This window comes from Myotis lucifugus, unplaced genomic scaffold, assembly GCF_000147115.1.
Source record: "Myotis lucifugus unplaced genomic scaffold, Myoluc2.0 scaffold_2, whole genome shotgun sequence".
NCBI lineage: Eukaryota > Metazoa > Chordata > Mammalia > Chiroptera > Vespertilionidae > Myotis > Myotis lucifugus.
This window is the reverse complement of record NW_005871050.1, coordinates 17951998-17971320: the sequence shown is the minus strand read 5'-3', so window position 1 is coordinate 17971320 and position 19323 is coordinate 17951998. Positions and strand designations below refer to the sequence as shown.

General features: G+C 38.3%; 1 protein-coding gene across 1 annotated transcript in view; it reads left to right on the top strand.

Moving 5' to 3' along the window:
* IL13RA1 (interleukin 13 receptor subunit alpha 1) overlaps window positions 1-19323 on the top strand; it is a 64302-nt gene that overhangs the window by 37717 nt on the left and 7262 nt on the right. Inside the window, exons 7-10 of the mRNA XM_023757344.1 lie at window positions 2917-2964; window positions 3239-3371; window positions 6521-6617; window positions 9470-9554. Of these exons, the coding sequence (XP_023613112.1) occupies window positions 2917-2964; window positions 3239-3371; window positions 6521-6617; window positions 9470-9554 (363 nt within the window). The remainder of the gene's footprint in view (window positions 1-2916; window positions 2965-3238; window positions 3372-6520; window positions 6618-9469; window positions 9555-19323) is intronic.

Here is a 19323-nt window from a genome sequence, read left to right as displayed (position 1 = left end):
GCAATTGGGGGCTGCCTGGCTGGCAGCAGGGGGCAGTTAGGGGCAACCAGGCTGGCGGGGGGGCAGTTAGGGGCAATCAGGCCGGCACACAGAGGCAGTGAGGGGCAATCTGGCCAGCATGGGGGGGCAGTTAGGGGTGACCAGGCAGGAAGGCAGGTGAGCGATTAGGAGCCAGCGGTCCAGGATTGTGAGAGGGATGTTGGACATCCCCCAAGGGGTCCTGTATTGGAGAGGATGCAGGCTGGGCTGAGGGGACCTGGCCCCTGTGCACAAATATAGTGCACCAGGCCTCTAGTTTTTTATATAAATGTCTAATCACTATGTTATACACCGGAAACTAATATAATATTGTATGTCAACTGTAATTGAAAAATAAAAAAATTTTTTTTAAAAGACTTTTTTCCAGCTTTACTGAGATATAATTAACATGTAAAATTATATATATTTAGGGTGTACAGTGTGATTATTTTTAAAGTGTACAACATGATGATTTAATATACATGTACTTTGTGAAATGATATCCACAATCAAACTAATTAACATCCATCACCTCACACAGTTACCTTTTTTTTTTTTTGGTGTGGTGAGAACACTTAAAATCTACTCTCACAGCAAATTTCAAGTATACAATACAGTATTATTAACTATAATCACCGTGCTATCCATTAGATCTTCAGAACTTATAACTGAAAGTTTATACCCTTTGATGAACATCTTCCCATTTTTCATATCCCCTAGCCTCTGGCAACTACTACTCTATTCTCTGCTTCTATGAATTTGACTTTTTTAGATCCCACATATAAGTGAGAGCATATAATATTTGTATATAATATTTGTATTTCTCTGTCTTATTCCACTTAGCATAATGCCCTCAAGTTTCCTCGAAGTTATCACAAATGGCAGGATTTTTTTCTTTCTCATGTCTGAATAATATTCCTAGGTGCCACCTCTTCTTTATCCATCCATTGATGATACTTACGTTGTTTCCACATCTTGGCTATGGTGAATAATGCTGCAGTGAACATAGAGTGCAGATATCTCTTCAAGATCCTGACTTGTTTTCCTTTGAGGTCCTGATTTCATTTCCTTTGGATATATTCACAGAAATAGGATTGCTGGATCATATGGTAGTTCTATTTTTAATTTTTTGAGTAACCTCCATACAAAAAAAAAGATTATTTTCCCCCCATATTTTTAATTTTTTGAGGAACCTCCATACAAAAAGATTCTCCCCCTCCCCCATATGAATATGTAATACTGTATTCCATAGTGGCTACACCAGTTTACATTCTCACCAATAGTGCACAAGGGTCCCCTTTTCTCTACATCCTTGACAACACTTGTTATTTGTTGATTTTTTAAATAATAGCCCTTCTAATAGGTATGAGATGGTATCTCATTGTGGTTTTGTTTTGTATTTCCCAATGATTAGTGATATTGAACATTTTTTTCATGTACCTGTTGGCCAGAAATAGACAGATTTTTATGTGTGGTGTTTTACTCAGTTTTGAAATATTTGTATTTTAGGAACTGATTTTTTTTTTTACATCAGACAGCAAGTGACTTAAATTGTGTGGAGTAAATTTTTACATTATATTTTCTGTAACCTAGTTATTTTTCATATATTATACTCTCCACAAGGGAGAATGATTTCTTTTTCTTATTTTAATTTGTAATTGATGTAGGAGAAAAATTACACAAGTCATTATATGCAGTTCAATGATTTTTTTACAAGTGATTTTGCAAATAATTTTTCACTTACATAACCAGCACCCCAGAAGCCACATCATGACCCCTTTTGGTCACTACCCTCCCAAAGAGCAACTATTATCCTGACTTCTAATCTCAGAGATTAGTTTTGTTGACTCTTTTTAAACTTTATATAAATTAATTATAGTGAATTTACTTTTGTGTGTGTGTGCCTTCTTTCATTGTGTTATGTTTATGAGATTGACTGATATTCTTGCCTGTAGTTGTAGATGGTTCATACTCATTGTATTCATTCCATTATGCCAATATTTCTTGGTGTACACATGCATACATTTTGGTTGGGCATATATGTGTCGTAGGATCACATCTGATTCTCTCTAGTAAATAGTATCAGTTTTCCCAAGTGGTTTTGCTAATTTACACTACTAAGAGCAGAAATTGACAGTGCTAGAGCCTTCATATCCTCACCAACAGCAGTCGCCAACTTTTCGGACTTCACGGACAACCAGTGGTCCGCAGACCACCGGTTGGCAACCGCTGCTCACCAACACTTGGTATTTATTATCTGATAGGTGTGTGTATTGTTATCTTGTATATTTAATTTGCATTTCCCTGATGATTAATGAAATTGAGTAGTTTTTCATGTTTACTGGCAATTTGAATATCCTCTTGTGAAATGCGTGTTCAAGTCTTTGGCCAGTTTTTTCATTGGGTTGTCTGTCTTTTCCTTATTAATTTGTGGAATATATGTACATATGTGTGTATTATGTATAAATGTAAATATATATTATATAATACATATATGCAAGTCCTTTGTCAGAAATTGCAAATATCTTCTCTCACTCTATGCCTTACCTTTTTATTTCCTTAATAGCATATATTTTTTAATTTTAATATAGATGGCTTTATAAAAAATGTTTTCTTTATGGTTAATATTTTTTATACTATTTAAGAAAATTTTAAAAAAAATATTTTTTACTGATTTCAGAGAGGAAGGGAGAGGGAGAGAGAGATAGAAATATCAATAGTGAGAGAGAATCATCAACTCTACGGTACATGAGATGACACCCAACCAACTGAGCAATACCAGCCAAGGGCTGGTACTCTTTTAATGGAATAAAGGAAACCTTGTTAGAAATGGTTAAATCATGTAAAATGTGATTTTTAAAAATATTTTCAGTTGACTCATTATTTTATATTTTCAAGGTTGAAGAACCCACATGTGATAGTTCAGAGTTTGAGGAAAACCTGGAGGTCAGTAAATTCAACTTTAACTATTTGGGCTTAAACACATAAGAGTAGTTGGGGATAGGGCCGGGTGAGCATAGCCTAAATTTGAACTGCTTTGTTCTGTGTATTATTGTCCATTTTTATCCAGGAGTTAAAGTCAGATAATTTGGAGTACAATTCAAGTCTTAATCATATACAGAATTTGGTCGATAATTATATTTAAGATTCAGAAACAGAGAAAGAGAATAAACTATTAATATTACTTGTGTGTGTGTTTGTTTGTTTTTTTAATTTTAAGGGTACAATTTGTTTCCGGGTTCCTCGTGTTCTTCGTGATACTTTGAACACAGTCAGAATGAGAGTAAAAACAAATAAGTTATGCTATGAAGATGACAAACTGTGGAGTAATTGGAGTCCAGCGATGAGTATAGGTAAGGGAACAGGATTTCATTCAAATTTAAACCATTGATGCATGGAAACTAAGCTGAAGCAGAAAATAGGATGGGAAAAGGGAAATTCTATATTCTTAATGTCAGCCAGTGAGTATTACAATTGAAATGTATTTTCTGTTTAATTACTGTCAAATAACCCAATTTGCAATATACAGCGCTTTGAAAATCCATAATGCAAATGGTATTCTCTTCTCTTCTGTCCTGTCTCCATCTTTAGAAGGTAGGCATGATTAATTCTACAGATTATACAATGCTAGAGGACTTAGCTTATGTGTTGGTGATAGAATCAAGAATAGAACAGTGTGCCGAAACCGGTTTGGCTCAGTGGATAGAGCGTCGGCTTGCGGACTGAAAGGTCCCAGGTTTGATTCCAGTCAAGGGCATGTGCCTGGGTTGCGGGCACATCCCCAGTGGGAGATGTGCAGGAGGCAGCTGATCGATGTTTCTAACTCTCTGTCTCTCTCCCTTCCTCTCTGTAAAAAATCAATAAAATATATTTTTTTTTAAAAAAGAATAGAACAGTGACCCTTGATGGCATTTAATAGAGACAAACCTGTATCTAGGTTTGAAAAAATCAGTTTCATTTATTAATTGAGAGGCTGAACAAGCTATTTGCCAGGCTCAAGTATAGGATTGAAAAGGCCTGTGCTTTATGAATGTGTATGTTGTAGGATGTGTATAGGGTTTTATTTGACTGTAAACTCAAAGTGACTCAACATTGGATCCTTAAGTATTCCTAAAGGCACATGCAGTCATAGGCAGCAGTGACAGTGCAGCACCTAAAACAAAGGAACGTGGGAGGGTGGGGCACAGTGTCCTGTGCACATCAAGTGTGCTGTATTCATTCTGGGCACCACATAGGAGGTGCATCAGCAGACTGCAACCTATTCTTGAAAGAGGGTAATCAGGGTGTTGAAGAATCTCAAAATTTAGGGAGAAACACTTGATGAAGTAAGCTTTGGGGAGTCATGATTAATGAATTCTAACATTTTAGGTATTTTCAGGTGGAAGAGGGAATAGACTATCTTTTTTTGTGGCTCCTTGGGGGCAAAAGAGGACCAACTTAAGGACTTTCTAACAGCTATCTAACAGAGAGACAAGTTGTTAAGGTAGTCAATTCCCTATTAATTGAGAAATTGAACAAGCTATGTGTCAGACATGGTTGTATTAGCTATCTATTGTTGCATAACAAATTATGCCAAAATGTAGTGGCTTAAAAAACACATATTTACTAATTCAGTTTCTTTCTGTGTGTCAGGATTCTGGGAACAGGTTAGCTAGGTAACTCTGGCTCAAGTTCTCTCATGAGGTTACAGTCAAGCTATCAGTGTGGACTAGAGCCTCATCTGAAGGCTTGACTGGGGCTGCAGGGGTCCTCAAACTACGGCCCGCGGGCCACATGCAAATACAAATATTGTATTTGTTCCCGTTTTGTTTTTTTACTTCAAAATAAGATATGTGCAGTGTGCATAGGAATTTGTTCATAGTTTTTTTTTAAACTATAGTTCGGCCCTCCAACGGTCTGAGGGACAGTGAACTGGCCCCCTGTTTAAAAAGTTTGAGGACCCCTGGGCTAGAGAGTCCACTTCCAAGATCACTACTAATGTGGTCATTAGAGAGCCTCAATTCCTCTCTGGTTGCTGGAGGGGGGGTTATAGCAGATTAAATTATATCCCCCCCCCCAAATATAGATGTGTTTCAATTTCAACTCCTGTTACCTATGAGTGTGACCTTATTGGGAAATAGAGATTTGCAGATGTATTCAAATTGAAATGAGATGATACTGGATTAGATTAAGCCCTAAAACCAATGACTACCATTCTTATAAATAGAAGAGAGGATACAAAGAAACACAGAGATACACACATAGCAAAGACCATGTGAACATGGAGGCAGAGATTGGAGTGCTGCAGCTACAAACCAAGAAATGCCAAGGATTCTGGGAGCCACCAGAATCTAGGAACAGGCAAGGAGGAATTATTTTCTAGAGCCTTCAGAGGGAGCATGTCCTTGTTGATACCTTCATTTTGGACTTTTAGTCTCAAGAACTGTGAGAGAATATGTTTCTGTTGTTTTAAGCCAACCAGTGTGTAGTGATTTGTTACAGCAATTCTAGGATATTAATACAGAGGCATCCCTCAGTTCCTCGCCATATGGATCTCCCCCTAGGGCTACCTAGTGACACAGCAGCAGCTGGCTTCCCCTAGTGAGTGACCCAAGAAAGAAAGAATATATCAGAGAACACCCAGTATGGGAACCACAGTCTTTTATAACCTGATCTTGGAAATGATATTCCATCACTGTTGCTGTTCAGTTCTTTACAAATGAGTCAATTAGTCTAGCCCACCCTCAAGGGGAGGAGGTTATATAAGGGTGTGAATATAAGGAGGCAGGGATCATTTGGGGTCATCTAAGAGGCTGCCTAAAACAATGATGCTATGCCTTGATGATGCTTTCTAAATGTTCATGTCCTAGTGGAAAAGATAAGCAAATAAATAGACATATAGTTCACGTGTTAGGTGTAACAAGGCATTAAATTCAAGACTTTGAATTTGGATAGTGCTGAATGAGGCTTGACTCCATCACTTACTAAACCCTTAGGGACAAGCTAGTAAACTGCTCTGAGCCTTGCCCTTCTCATCTGTATAAATGGGAGACAGTATTATCTATTTCTGTAGCATAGATATACACATGTAGAAGCACCTAGTATGGTATCACACATATAGTAGGTGCTAAATTAAGAATAGTAGTAGTGCTAGTTGTTGTTAGGATTATTTTAGGTGTTCTAATAGTATTAAGTAACCAATAAGAAAAGATAGTCACTGTTAATGAGATGATGTGTTTAACAGATATAACATCTTCGTTAATAATGTCTGAAACCTGTTGCAATATCTTGGTTTCAGATAATTTTTAAGATGTTTATTCATTCATGGAATTTTGGGCATTAGAGCAAGATCTCCCCCACTCTTAAGATAACAGAGGATAAGTTAATTGAAGGGTTTTGGAAAATAGTTTGGGGCAGAGGGCAGAAATATCTGTGACCTCACTACTCTAATAGAGCTGTTGCTTGGTTTATTTCTAAAAGAATTTTATTTCTCATATCTTTCTGTTTGCTTTCCATTTTCCAGGTAAGAAGACCAATCCAACACTCTATATCACCATGTTACTCATCATTCCAATCATTGTTGCAGGTGCAATCATAGTCCTTCTGCTTTATCTAAAAAGGTAAGGCAGCTGCCCAGGCAGGCTTGACAGTTTCTGCTAGCTTGGTTGCTATGGTTATTACTCTGTGTGGGTGTTTGATATTTGCCCAGTGTATTAAAAGCATTTGGGTTATAACTGACTTTTGATAGTATGGCATGGCAAAGAGGTATCATTATGCCCATTTTATGGTGAGGGAAGTGTTAGTTGAGTTTTCCAGGCTCTGCTCAGGCACTGCTTTCTTTGCATGTGTTTAGAATTGTTGCTAGGACTTATGTTCACTCTATCCTTTCAGATGTCTAATTTATTGACAGTTGGTAGCTGTTGGAATGAGGTTTTAAAAATGGAAACTATTGCTCATTAAATGACTTGTCTGGTATGAATGCAAAGCATGTTGCTACTTAATGCTGTAGGAAAGAGCTTCACCATGTTGAATGTAACATACAGTATTCATTCCTTGAGAATGTTTTCCCTTCTCTATTTCACTATAGGGACTAGTCTGGTGCCATCATTTGCTCTTTCAGTAAATACCTATGGTTGAAATAAGGTTATTAAGCTGGGTCTAAACCAATATTTTATCATCATGTCAATAGTTATTCAACGTACATTTATTGAGTGCCTATTTATGTGCCAGTCACTGTCCTCATTGCTGGCATTACAGCAGTGAACAGGACAAAGTCCCTATCTACATTCTAGGGGGATGAATATATATATATATATTTTTTTTTTCCCAAAAATATATACATACACTTTAAACAATTATAAAGGCAGTGTTTATTAAAATACATTTCATTTTCAAACATGAGCTATCAGCTGGTAAAGTATGTATACATTTTGGGGGGGATACCCTGTATATATAAAACAAATTAAATTAGATATAGATAGATATAGATATAGATATAGATATAGATATAGATATAGATATAGATGATATAGATATAGATAGATATAGACAGACAGATAGATAGATAACAAATCACAAATACTATGACTTCACATAGCGAGTAGTAAAGTTATGGGGTGATGTGGAGAAAGGCTAGATATTCAAAGAAAGAGTATTCCAGGTCAAGGGAACAGTAAGTGCAAAGGCTCCAAGGCTGGGATGAGCTTTGTGTGTCTTATTGGAGTAAAGTGTGCATGTGTCTTATTGGAGTAAAGTGTGCAAGGGAGAAAGTGACAGGAGATGAGGCTGGAGAGGTGGCAGGGCTAGATCACGTAGGCCATGGCAAGAAATTAGATTTTATCTTAAGCATAAGGGGGAAACATTGGAGAATGTGATTTACTGTCACAAAAGATCACTATAGTTGCTGAGTGAAGAATGGGCAAGCATAGAAGCAGCAGATTAGAAGATATTGCAGGGTCTGAGGGGAAAGGTGAGGGTAGCCTAGGCTAGGTGTTGGCAATGGAAGTAGTAAGAACTGGTCTGATGTGAGATATATTTTGAAGATAGAATTGATAGCACTAGCTGATGGATGCTTCTCTGTGGAGATGTGGGGGAAATTGAAAATTCAAGCATAACTCGAGATTTTTGGCTTCAGCCAACTAAGTGAATGCTGGATCCATTTACTATGTACATGATAGAGAAATTTGTGAGGAGAGCTGGCTTTAATGTAAAAGTGAGAACTTCAGTTTTGAACATAAGTTTGAGATGCCTATTAGGTATCCCAGTAGAGATGTTAAATAGGTAGCTGTATACATGAATCTGGAGTTTAAGAGAGGTCTGGGCTGGAGGTAGAATTTTAGGAGTCCTTGGCATGTGAATGGATTTAAAGCACTAAGACGTAAAGAAAGTGCTCATGCATATGAGCATAACCAATGGACACAAGACACTGGGAAGGGGTGAGGGCATGGGGAAGTTCAATTGGAAAAAAAGGAGACATATGCACTTTATTGTTTAAAGTACTTTATTGTTTAAAGTACTACTATTTGTAATACTTTAAACAATAAAAAAAGTGACCAAAAAAAGAAAAAAAAGAAAAGAAAGTGCTCATAAAATGAGGGAGATAAAGAGGACAAAAGGCTGACCCCTGGGGCACACCAATGTGTAGAGACCTCAGAGATAAGGTAATCCACCATCTCCATGTAAAAATAGAGCAGAGAAGTAAGAAAAAGACAGAAAAGGAGTAATTTACCCTGCTTTAGGAATACAATATTATGTTTTCCAAAATTATTAATAGCAAGCTTCCATCTGATCTATGAAAACTAAAGCATTATTATTATTAAATGATAGGGTATCACACACACAATCATAACTATGTGAGGTGATGAATGTTAACTAGATTGATTGTGGTGCTCATTTCACAATATATACATATATCAAAGCATCGCATTGTATATACACCTCAAATATATACAATTATTTGTCAAGTATATCTCAATAAAGCTGTAAAAATTTTTAAATGGTAGGGTATAAGTAAGTCTGCCTATCCTGAAAGTCTCCTTTCTCCACCCATACTTGATCCTATTTGGACATTGATTTCTCAGCTTGTTTTAGAAATTTCTTCACAACTGCTCTATCACTATAGATCATTTGCATACCATGTCTTCAGTCCAAGCCTCCTTCTTTCTTTTAAAAAAATATGTTTTTACTGATTTCAGAGAGAGGAAGGGAGAAGGAGAGAGGGATAGAAACATCAATGGTGAGAGAGAATCATTGATCGGCTGCCTCCTGCACGCCCCCTGCTGGGGACTGAGCGTGCAACCCGGGCATGTACCCTGATGGGGATGGAACCATGACCTCCTGATTCATGCGTCGACACTCAACCATTGAGCCACACCAGCCAGGCTGTCCAAGCCTTCTTTTAATATGCTGTATTTAAGTATGATGTTCCTATGGGGTGAAAGATTTGGTAAAAAATGTCTCTGTTTTCTTAAAGGCTCAAGATCATTATATTCCCTCCAATTCCTGATCCTGGCAAGATTTTTAAAGAAATGTTTGGAGACCAAAATGATGACACCCTGGTAAGCTCTGACTCCATGAGATTCAAAATTGGTTTTTTGGGGGGAGGCTGTGGGATTTGTTTTAACTTTGATATATATATATATATATATATATATATATATATATATATATATATATATATAAAATAGAATTTATGATTTTAACCATTTTTAAGTGTACAATTCAATGGCATTAAGTACATTTATAATGTTGTGCAACCATCATCACTATTTCCAGAACTTTTTCATCATCCCAAACAGAAACTGTGCCCATTAAACCATAAAACCCCATTCCCCCCAGCCCATCCTAGTAACCTCTATTCTACTTTCTGTGTTTCTGAATTTGCCTATTCTAGGTACCTCATATAAGTGGAATCCTTTATTATGTGCCCTTTTGTGTCTGGCTTCTTCCACTTAGCATAATGTTTTCAAGGTGCATCCATGTTGTAGCATGTTTCAGAATTACATTTCTTTTTTAAAAATATATTTTTATTGCTCTTTAGAGAGGAAGGGAAAGGGATAGAGAGATAGAAGCATTGATTAGAAAGAAACATCATTGATTGGCTGCCTCCTACACGCCCCCCACTGGGGACCAAGTTCGAAACCCGGGCATATGCCCTGACCGGGAATCAAACCAGCAACCTCTTGATTCATGGGTCAATGCTCAACCAGTGAGCCACACCAGCTGGGCTAGAGTTACATTTTAAAACTGGTTATTTGAAATTACATTTTGTTTAAAATATTAATGAAGAGCTTATTGAAAATGTATCTCAGTCCACACATAGCGTTTAAGAAGTCCCGAGAATACTCTGTCCGTCTCATATCACTTGGCTTCACTCTCTCTCTGGGATAGGGGACATATTTGATCCAAACCTGCAGGGGCCGGGGAGAGCCTCTGTTATGAAACTAGCCTAATAGGCAAGGATCTGACTCCTGGATAATTTTTACAGCTTGATTTGTGGAAATAGAAAAATAGCGTAAACAATTGAAATAGATTTTGCTCATGCTGTTGTCTGGAAAACTGGCCTCTGAATGCATGGAAATAAAGCAAACCACCCCAACTGTTATAGTTAGTTTGCTGCAAACTCTCATGTTAGCATTTGTGGCTAGAAAACATAAGACCTTATGGAATCAAAGGGGTTTGAAGTTCCTCTGATAAATACATTTCACCCAAATAAAATAATGAAGACATTAAATGAAATAAATATCAATATTATATTATCATGTGTATCTTAAATTAGTAATATCAGGGATAAAGCAGTTAATTTAGGGAAGCAGTACAGCATAGCAGATAATAGCCTGGGCTCTGGAGTCGGATTGTCTGGATTCAAATCTCTGTTGTGGCATTTACTGTCTACTTGACCTTAGATAACTTCCTTAACCTCCCTGTGCCTCCGTTTTCCCATTTATAAACAGGAGGTAATGATAACACCTGCCTCATGGCGTTATGTGGATTAAATTAATTTAATACATAAAGACCACTTAGTGTGCCTGACACATTATAGATGCTTAGTAAGTATTAGTGATAATATTTTCATAATACTTTGCATTTATCTTTAGCCCCCAAACAATTTTTGTAATAATGAGTGATTCACAGTGGCAGCAAAGATATGTGGCTAGGGAAGGAAGGTCAGGAAGGCTGACATGCTAGCCGAGGACAATTCATTTGGATCACTTTTCCACCAAGTCATGGTCATAGATAGTGGGTAACTCTGCCAGGCCCTGGAGGGTAGAGCACCGCAGGTAGGTCCAGAGTTAGCTACCTGAGAAGGAGATTGTACACTGTAATTGAGGTGAATATGGCAACCAGTGGTTCTTCAACCTTAGTTGGGTCCCAATCAACTAGAACTAGTAACAACATAGAATCCTGGGCCCTGGCTCTATAAATTCTGATTCAGCAGGTCTGGGATGGGGCCCAGGAGTTTGTATATTTGATAGGAGCCCACAGATGATTCCTATCCTGGCAAGATAGTCTGTGGGCTAGACTTTGAAAATCACTGTTACCATTTATTATGTGCCAGGTAGTGTACTAAGTGCTTTGCTTACATTCCCTTATTGAATGCTCATAACCACCCTGTGGTGTAGGTACTGTTAATACCATTTTACAGATGAGGAAATGGAGCCTCAGCAAGGTTAAGTAACTTTACTGAGGTCACACAGCTAGTAGGTAAAGGTTAGGTGGGATTTGACCCAGGACTGTCTCATTCCAGAGTTCTCTCTTTCCACTGTGCTGCATTGCCTCTTGTAAGATAGAATGCTTGTCCTCAAGAACATCACCCTCTTCAAAGAGTTCTCTATGATAGAAGTAGAAGGTTGCGATAGGGGAGTACTGAGAAAAAGATGTAGAGTCACATTATGGCTGGCCTTATATGGGAAGGTATTAGGAATGTCATTCTGACAATAGTCAGGAGAGAATGGATTAAAGAGGGGAGGCACTAGCATGGGAACCTAGTCCTGAATTTGCCCCATAGATGTTTTGTTTGGCCAGTGTGATGTATTTAAATTTTTTCAAATTGGAATCTTAAGCAGGGCACACACTCTCCAGTTTATCTTGGGCCCTACCATTCCTAATTCCCACTGTGGTTTCACACGATGACCTAACATGCCAAATCCCTAAAATGCATTTGAGTTTGCTACCCCTGTTATCAGAATGAATACCAGTCAAAGTGCCATAACACAAATGCCCAATATCTGTGAAAACATGTTTGGACTCACTAATACACACAAGTGATGCCAACCAAAGCATAGATGAGATATAAATTTACAGCCTAATAAATTTCTAAAAAGTGATAATAGCCAGTGTTAACAAGAGGATGGGGAAATGGACTTTTAATGCACTGCTGGGGATCCTGTAAAATAGTATATATTCCTGCTGGAGAACAACTTGGTAAATTGTAACAAGAATCTTTGATCTTGTAATTATACTTTTAAAAATCCATTTTAAGGAAATAATCCAGCAGTGGCCAAGGAGTGTCAATGCAGCATTTGTTTCTAACATGAAAAATTAGAAACGAATAAAACATCAGCAGTTGAAATTAGTTTTTTAGAAGTTAGGTTTTCAAAGCATTTAATGTCATAGTAAAATATTTATGATATAAAAGTAAGAAACATATTATAAATGTGTACTGTATTATAATCCTAATTTTTAAAAATGAATGAATATATACATAGAGCAATGAGTGGTGGGAAATGGGTCAAAATGATCAACTCTGGCAAAGGGACTGTGGATATCATTCCCTCTACCTTTCTGAAATTTCCAAATTGCCTGTAATGAACATGTATTACTTTTATGATAAAAAGAAACCCTGTATAAGTTATTAAGGCAACAGAGAGTACTGTAGTCATCCAGTTCTGAGAGATAATAGGGACTTGAGCCAGAGTGGTAGCAGAGGAAATTGATGCAAGGGACATTAAAGGAAACTCATTAGACTTGGTGACTCTGTGTGGGTGGTGAAAGGCGGGAGAGAGTAAAAAATAATTCCAAGATCTCAAGCCTGGGTGGTAGAGTGAATGATGATAACATTGACAACAAAATCAGATCAATTATCTTTCTCAGAAATGGGAAAATTGTTTTTTTTTCAATTTGCTGTCTAGAGGATAATATGTTGTCCCAATGAGTCAGATAATGCTATAATTTAGTGAAGCGGATGCACCAACAAGATGGACTACTTAAAGCATATGATGTTTTTTTGTTTGTGATGGTTGCAGACCATTAAATAAAATCCATATTTAAAACTAATAAAAATGCCAGACTGGGGATAGGGTAAAGAACAAATTTTCATGTTTCCTTTTTAACCAAATGAACAGTTTTCTTTCTTTACATGGCAGTAATCTTCCCAAAATGAACTGCGTATCTAACAGAAATACTAATCTTTTTATTTCCAGAATCATCAAATTCTAGAATGAATGTGGCCCTAGAGGTCACCTAATGAGTTGGATGTTTACATGGTTAATTATATTTCTTTAATTATAAAATTTTAAAACTCTAGATTCTAGTCCTACCCCTTCACTTGAGAGATGGGGACATTGGGGGCTACAGATAAATTTCTAAGGATTAGTCCATAGATAATTACAGAACCTGAATGAGAAGCCATTATAACCTAAATTACTGACTCATAATCCAAAGAAATATTCCATGCCCTTTCTAAATATGTTTTTCTTCCACACTACACCATCAATAGTTCTTTTAAAAAGTCATTTAGGCCCTAGCTAGTTTGGCTCAGTGGATAGAGCGTCAGCCGTGGACTGGAGGGTCCCAGGTTTGATTCCAGTAAGGGCACATGCCTGGGTTGTAGGCTCGATCCCCAGTAGGGGGCGTGCAGGAGGCAGCCGATCAATGATTCTCTCACCCTTTCCCTTTCTCTCTGAAATCAATAAAAATATATTTTTAAAAAACTAATATTGCTGATGTTAGTTTATTTTTTAAAAAGTCATTTGGGTGTGGCCACAAATAAATTAAATTGGTGTCATTTTCCTTAAGGTTTATAGTGTTTTGATAATGTTTTGTTCATCACTGTAGTAACATTTTGGCCAACAGCATTTCTTCCTGTTCATTGCTGTTTGTCTTTTCTCTGTGACTAATTGGGCTGTTGGCCATATTGTGGGGATACACACAGGGGATTGATTGCTTCTCCTTTGCGTCTTTTTCATCCGCAAAAATTATCTATTCTTCCTCTACTTCTTGGAAACCAATGATGTTTTCAATATTATGCCAGTTTTGCATTCCTAATTGGAAAGCAGCTTTTTAACTTGGGAGTTGACTTCAAAATATTGCTGATTTTTTTTAACCTCAGTATATATCTTTAAAAACTAAGAATATTATCCTGTACTAGAGGCCCGATGCACAAAATTTGTGCACTCAGGGTGGGTGGGGTCCCTCAGCCCAGCCTGCACCTTCTTGCAGTCCGGGAACCCTCAGGGGATGTTCCTGTAGGGAGTGGGCCTACGCCGGCAGGCAGTCGGACATCCTTAGCACTGCTGTGGAATCCGCTGCTACACTCGCCAGCCGTGAGTCCAACTTCTGGCTGAGCGGCGCTCCCCCTGTGGGAGCGCACTGACCACCAGGGGGAAGCTCCTGCATTGAGTGTCTGCCCCCTGGTGGTGAGTGTGCATCATAGCAACCGGTCATTCTGCTGTTTGGTCAATTTGCCTTTTATTATATAGGATGGTGAAAAATAGCATGATCACACTTTAAGAATTCTTTCTTTTTTTATTATATATTTTTAATTGATTTCAGAGAGGAAGGGATAGGGAGAGAGAGATAGAAACATCAATGATGAGAGAAAATCATTGATTGGCTGTCTCCTACACACCCCCTAATGGGGATCGAGCCCACAACCCAGGTATGTGCCCTTGATTGGAATCGAACCTGGGACCCTTTAGTTTGCAGGCCGATGCTCCATCCACTGAGCCAAACCAGCTAGGGCTAAGCATTATTTATTTCTCAATATCATCTAATATTCAGTCCAATTTTAAAAATTTCCAACTGTCCCAATTGTCAAGAGGCAGATAATTAATATTCAGTTGTCCCACTGTTAGTGAAGCTAAGATTGACCACTGCATTTAAGATAACAGCATGTCCCCTCCTGCCATCTACACTTACCCCCTCCCCCCCCATGCCACCTGAAGATAGTCTGTGTGGTGGTATGCTTGCACCCTGTTAACTCTTCAGCTAATGCTTTTTATGCCAGTTGATATCCTTGCTTGAATCACTAATTTCATTAGGGTTGTGAAATAATGCTTTTCCTCATCAGTTATTTAATCTACATTTGTAAGATGGTACATTTCTATAAAGCACTGATTTCAGTCATCAACTGGACTCTTTGGTTGTTCTGAAATTTAGTTGCTGCTCAAAAGGCAGGATACATGTTTAATTCTTCCTTTTAACTATCAATTTTTAAAGTGAGGGGTTGGATTATTAGCCACCTCAAATGGTTCCACAGTTCTTTTTGAAGCTGCAATGGTTTTAAGGCATGGGAACCTACAGTTCATATTGTACAACTTTCTATTGTGAATGTTGATCCAAAGAAGACTGGGGCATGTAATTGCTTGACTTGTATACAAAAGGCCTGTGTTTGGCATGATGCTTAGGTGCGTGAAACCCATTTCATTTCTATGGAAAATTCACTGTGAGAAATAAACAAATCTTGAAAGTACTCCTAAATTGAGAGTTGATGTTCCAGTATCCTATGAAATGTATTTATTACTTTAAAATATAAAAGCCTCTATAACACTATTTTTTCTGGGATTAGATGACTTACAACTAAAAGTCAGTTGTGTTAGCCTCCTAAATACTGATTTTTTTCATGTATGCTGTTTTTCACCTTTGGCCATTGTTGATTACCTTGTTTTAAAAAATCGGCAGTGTGAGAATTGAATTATGAACTGGTAATTTTGTGGACTTATTTTTTCTACAGGTAATTTTTAGCATTTGTCTTTATTGTTGAAATTGTTACAGATATCCACTTTGGTGTTTTTTTTCCCCATTGACCCCCCTACACCCCGCACCCGCCCTTCCCAGGCCTTCACCATAGCACTGTCTGCGTCCATGGGCCATGCATATATGCATGTAAGTTCCCCAGTTAATTTTAAAATTAGACTGACATAATTTACAAAATTGAAGAATAGGTCAGAGCCTGTCCCTTTGTTTCTTTTACTGTACATGGCCATAGTCATAGAAACGCTGCTCAGGAAAAGGCCGTGATGCTAATGGTCAGTGAAAATTAGAGTACCCAAGTTTCAGAAATGAGAACAGGCAATTGAAAAAATGAGTGGATCCTTAGAAGCCTTTTCTGCTGCATTGTTCACCTCACTGGAACAGATTGCTTTATTCCTGTCCAATACAGCGAAGCATTGGGTCTCGTGTCCAGAAACCAATGAAAGTATAATGTTCAGGGTACATTTAAAAAAATTAAAATGATTTCTTTTAAAACAATATATATTTATTATAGAGAAATTAGAAATATAGATTATCAAAAGAGAAAAATAAAGTCACTCTTAATCCTACCACCCATACATAACTGAATTTAATGTTATGTGAACAACATAGAGAAATGGTAATACTTTTATTGGTAAATGGAATAATGGCAATACCAACAATAGTAATAGTTCATACTTATAGAACTTTTACTGTGTATCAGATACTTCTTGAGGTACTTCACTCATTAATTTATCCTCATCTACAATACCTATTATCTCCGTTATACAGGTGATGAAAATGAGGCACCATGGGTATTATGTGTAACTTGCTCAAGGTTATACTGCTAGTACACAGCAGAGATAGGATCCAAATTTAACCAATGAGTATCTGATTTGAACCCAGACATCCTGATATTCCACTCCACACTTTTAACTAATCATATAATATGTTTTAATAAAGTGCTCATATTTCATTTTATTTGAATTTACAGATGGGAAAGAAATAGGTGAAGCTAAAGGAATTTCTGAACTTTTGACAAGTAATAATTTTTAATGATTATTGAAAAGAGCAATTTTTCCATGTTCTCCCCATTCTCTCCCCATTTTCAAAGTTGTCCAGTATCTACATTGACAATGTGTAAGGCCACTACATACTACTAGAGGCCTAGTGCATGAAATTCATGCACTGAGGGGGGGGTGTCCCTCAGCCCAGCCTGCACCCTCTCCAATCTGGGACCCCTCAGCAGTCGGACATCCCTCTCACAATCCGGGACTGCTGGCTCCCAACCGCTCGCCTGCCTGCCTGCCTGACTGCCCCTAACCGTTTCTGCCTGCCAGCCTAATCACCCCCTAACCACTCCCCTGCCAGCCTGATCACACCCCAACCACTCCCCTGCCAGCAGGGAGCAGGCCTCAGCTGCAGTCGGACATCCTTAGCGCTGCTGAGGAGGTGGGAGAGGCTCCCACCACCACCACTGTACTGGCAGCCTTCAGCCTGGCTTGTGGCTGAGCAGAGCTCCCCCTGTGGGAGCGCACTGACCACCAGACAGCTCCTGCATTGAGTGTCTGCCCCCTGGTGGTCAGTGTGTGTCATAGTGACCAGTCATTCCCAGTTGTTCTGCTGTTAGGGTCAATTTATATATTACCCTTTTATTATATAGGATAGATGGATGGATGGATGGATGGATGGATGGATAGATAGATAGATAGATAGATAGATAGATAGATATAGATACTAGAGGCCTGGTGCATGACATTCGTGCACTGGGGGGGCCGACAGCCCGGCTTCCACCCTCCTGCAGTCTGGGATCCCATGGGGGATGTCCTTGGGGAGCGGGCGTAAGCCAGCAGGCGGACATCCTCTGATTGGTCCTTAGCGCTACCACAGAGGCAGGAGAGGCTCCCACCACCATTGCTATGCTTGCTAGCCATGAGCCTGGCTTCTGGCTGAGCGGCGCTCCCCTGTGGGAGCACACTGACCTCAGCTACACACTGGCAGCTCCTTCTTTGAGTGTCTGCCCCCTGGTGGTCAGTGTGTATCATAGTGACCGGTCATTCCGCCATTCAGTTGATTTGCATATTACCCTTTTATTATATAGGATTGTTTCTCTTATAGCCCTCATCTGTGTGGTTATTTTTTTGATGCTCACTACCAGTCTTTATGTCTCTCCAGTCGTTTTGCTTGTTTAAAGCTCTAAAGTTTTCTCAGGAAGGATTCATAGGACCAACATTTCCCTAAAATATTTACACATTGATGGAGTTTGCTGCATTAATGATTGAAAATAATTTTAGCTAGATATAAAATCTATTGCTCATACATTCTTGCCTTGGGTATCTTAAATGTGTCATACGTTTTCTTCTGGCATAAAATGTTGCCAAAGTCTGCTGACAGTATAATTTTCTTTCTGTATTAAAACACTTGGTGTTTTTTTGTCTAGTTGTCAAAAGATTTTTTTCTTCAAAGTCCAATAATTTTACCAAAATATGACTTGATGTTGTTGGTCATTTTGGGTTAATTTTTCAAGGCATATGGTGTGCCCTTTCAGTATGTAGTTTCAGATTTTTAAAATTTCAGTAAAAATTGGCCCTAACCGGTTTGGCTCAGTGGATAGAGCATCAGCCTGCGGACTCAAGGGTCCCAGGTTCGATTCCAGTCAAGGGCATGTGCCTTGGTTGCAGGCGCATCCTCAGTGGGGAGTTTGCAGGAGGCAGCTGATCGATGTTTCTCTCTCATCGATGTTTCTAACTCTCTATCCCTCTCTGTAAAATTTCAGTAAAAATTTCTTCACTTAGAGACTTTAGTTATTCTGTTCCCTTGTTTTCTTTGCCCATCTTGGATATTTGCCACATCCTTTGAATAATTTTTATCATCTTCCTTTCTTTTTTTTTAAATCCTCACCTGAGGATATATTTTATTTTATTTTAGAGAGAGAGAGAGAAACATCAATGTGAGAGAGAAACATTGATCAGTTGCCTCTCATATGTGCCCTACCAGGTTTTCCTAGGTGCCCCAACCGGGGACCGAACCCACACCTAGGCATGTGCCCTGACCAGGAATCGAACCTGCAACCTTCCGGTGCGTGGGATAATGTTCCAACCATCTGAGCCATCCTGGCCAGGGCACCTTCATTTCTTTTTATTTATTATTATTTTTAAAAGTCCTCCTTTTTATCTTCTGTTTATTTTAAGATATTATCTGTTGTGTTTATTTGCTCCTGTGTTTCTTCTAGCTTAGTCTTCATTTCTGAAATGATATTATTTTACTGTTCTTTCCTGCATTTTATCATGACATGTCTGAGTTCTTACTCTGAATTTTTATATTCTTCCATATTATATATATGCTTTCATATCATATAACTTTTTCTTAATATGT